Below are 2,434 nucleotides of genomic sequence, written 5' to 3'. Positions count from 1 at the left end.
CCCCACCACCCCGTGCTGGGAAGAGCCTGGCACAGCCCTGGTTCCAGCCTGCAGTCTGCCCCACCCAGATCTGGGGGCACATTTCCCCATGCTCTCCTGGATTGTGTGCAGTGGTGGGAGCCACTCCACCCCATACTCCCTGGACAAGCCGCAGCTCTGTCCTGTGCCCCACCCTGGCTGGGCAGCACCTGCCCCAGCCCCACTCTCCCTCAACACAGGGGCCTTGATCTGCCCCCCACCCCTTATCTTCTACCACAGATTTACCAGCTGCACAGCTCTCCTTGCTGCCAGGCTGTGCTCCTTGCCACCTATGTGCTGCACTGCAGCTAAGTGCATGCGCAGGGCATTTAATCAGCCACATTATCAGTCACATCAGGCCAATTTCTGACAGTCAATTTTCTTTATATTAGTGCCAACCCAATATCAGACCGATGCATCTGTGCACCTCTACTGTTAAGTCTTCCAGCCACAGCCTACTGGCATGATACTTTTAAGGATTCTTCAGTGAACTGTAACCAAGTAAGCAACAAGTATCTCTGTGTACTCAATACATGTGCTAACCAACTAAAATTAGTACCAATACACTAGCACATGCCAGTCTTACTTTTATTTTATTTTGTAAAAAAATACAACAAGTTTCTGTAAACAGGATTAATGAAACAAGATATACCTATTTGTTTAAGTGACATATAGTCTTACCTTTGCAATAATTTCTGAAATATTCTTCAGGGACTGCTTGATTGGATACTTGGCCATATCCCACTGGAACCTTGTTATATAGGTGACCAAGTCAACTAAAAAAGGTGGAAGAATAACAGCGTTACACACAACAGTAAAAAGCACAGACTTTGATAAGTTGCTTGTTTTCTGCATTGTCTCTCATGTCACAGAGTAATGGTCTACAAACTTTCAAACACTGACCCTATTGCACACACTATTGTGGTAGAAGAATTTTGGATATTATAAACTCAGGGATACTTTGGTTTCTTATATTCAGATACCAGCTCCTGTACATCTGCAAACTCTTAAGATGGATCATGAAATGTGCCAATAACAATTTCAGAAGCAGCAAAGTAATGACAAAAATAGTATTTCTGTGCAACATCAACAGCACAAGTCTTGCTCTGAACAGAAGCATTTTTTCCCCCAATTTCAAAGTTCATTTGGTGCTCAGCTACAGCAGCAGTTACATACATCTCTAGCTGGATGTGTAGGTGGCTCAAGCATGAATTGGATATTTTTCAATTAGTATCCAGCAGACATTCATTTTAAGTGCCTTTAGTGTTTACCTTTGGCATCACTATTAGATATTAATAATTAATTAAAATGTCAGATTAGTTATTTCTGGAGAAAGAATGCCAATTCAAGGGATCATTGCATTATTCCAGTATGGACCAGCATTCAGTTTCTAAAAGGTAGCTAACAAGCTTTCTACAAAAGCCTACTTGAGAGTTAGGAAACTCTTACTCCCCTCTACCTTACATAAAGATCTTGTGAGCAAGCATCAAATAGACACATTTTAATACAAGGTATAGTTAATATCACAATAAAAGATGCAGTATTAAAATAAAGGAGAAACAAGACTAAACTGGTGATGACTTGAACATACAAAACTTTAAAAAAGAAAAAAAAAGGAAAAGCTTTTTTAGGAGTGGATGTTTAACAGGTATCTGAAACCAGCTCTCACTTTTGGAGTTTTTTCCTCTTTTGGGATAAATGACTTGGAGCCAGCTAAAGCATTGCCATGTTTACCTTGAATTCACAATATTTTACATTAAGAAGTAGAATTAGGTCTGCAGAAAAAGCAACAGCAAATCTTGAAACATCGTCCAGAATAAAGGTAACACTTCTCACCTCCATTAGCCAAGAGATTTTCCTGAACTTTATCTTTACTGTCTTCCAAAACATCAGCCATATATTGTGCCACCTTCTTGACTACACTGGAGAAACAAGACAGAGTAATAAAACATTAGGAATAGCTTTGAGAATGAAAAAAGCGCTAGTGTCTCATTCAAATGTCAGAAAACTAATTCCATGGAGTCAAAGCAATGTGATATAATTATTTTGATAAGATAAAAACTATATTTAAAGGTTAGATCAAATTATAAAAGGTTTGTTTGTGCTCATAGAAAGCTCAGAGTAGAAGCTATAAAGTTTTGTATAGGAAGTATGTATTTTTTCTAAATGGTTCTAGACGTGTATTTGTTTTGATTATAGGGTTTTTATCATGCTTGCCAGCAGATTTAACAAAAATAATGGAAAGCTTTTACTTCAGAACAACAGTGTAAGGTGCCAAATCATACTGAAGTTCAATACAATTTGGATGCCTAACTCCCTTAAGGTCTTCTCTTTTTTCAGGGGAAAGAAGTAGGGAATATATATATGTACAGGCATACGCCATTTTATTGCGCTTCGCAGATATTGCATTTTTTTT

The 2,434-nt window shown here is 38.6% G+C and overlaps 1 protein-coding gene across 1 annotated transcript in view; it reads right to left on the bottom strand.

Moving 5' to 3' along the window:
• ATP6V1C1 (ATPase H+ transporting V1 subunit C1) overlaps positions 1–2,434 on the bottom strand; it is a 50,799-nt gene that overhangs the window by 33,780 nt on the left and 14,585 nt on the right. The window contains exons 4-5 of the mRNA XM_019528046.1: positions 1,855–1,940; positions 700–794 (exon numbers count right to left, since the gene is read on the bottom strand). Of these exons, the coding sequence (XP_019383591.1) occupies positions 700–794; positions 1,855–1,940 (181 nt within the window). The remainder of the gene's footprint in view (positions 1–699; positions 795–1,854; positions 1,941–2,434) is intronic.

The sequence above is a fragment of the Gavialis gangeticus genome, unplaced genomic scaffold (assembly GCF_001723915.1).
Source record: "Gavialis gangeticus isolate Ggan-Ray unplaced genomic scaffold, GavGan_comp1, whole genome shotgun sequence".
In the NCBI taxonomy this organism is placed as follows: domain Eukaryota; kingdom Metazoa; phylum Chordata; order Crocodylia; family Gavialidae; genus Gavialis; species Gavialis gangeticus.
The sequence above is the reverse complement of the archived record's forward strand: the minus strand, read 5'-3'. Positions and strand labels throughout refer to the sequence as shown.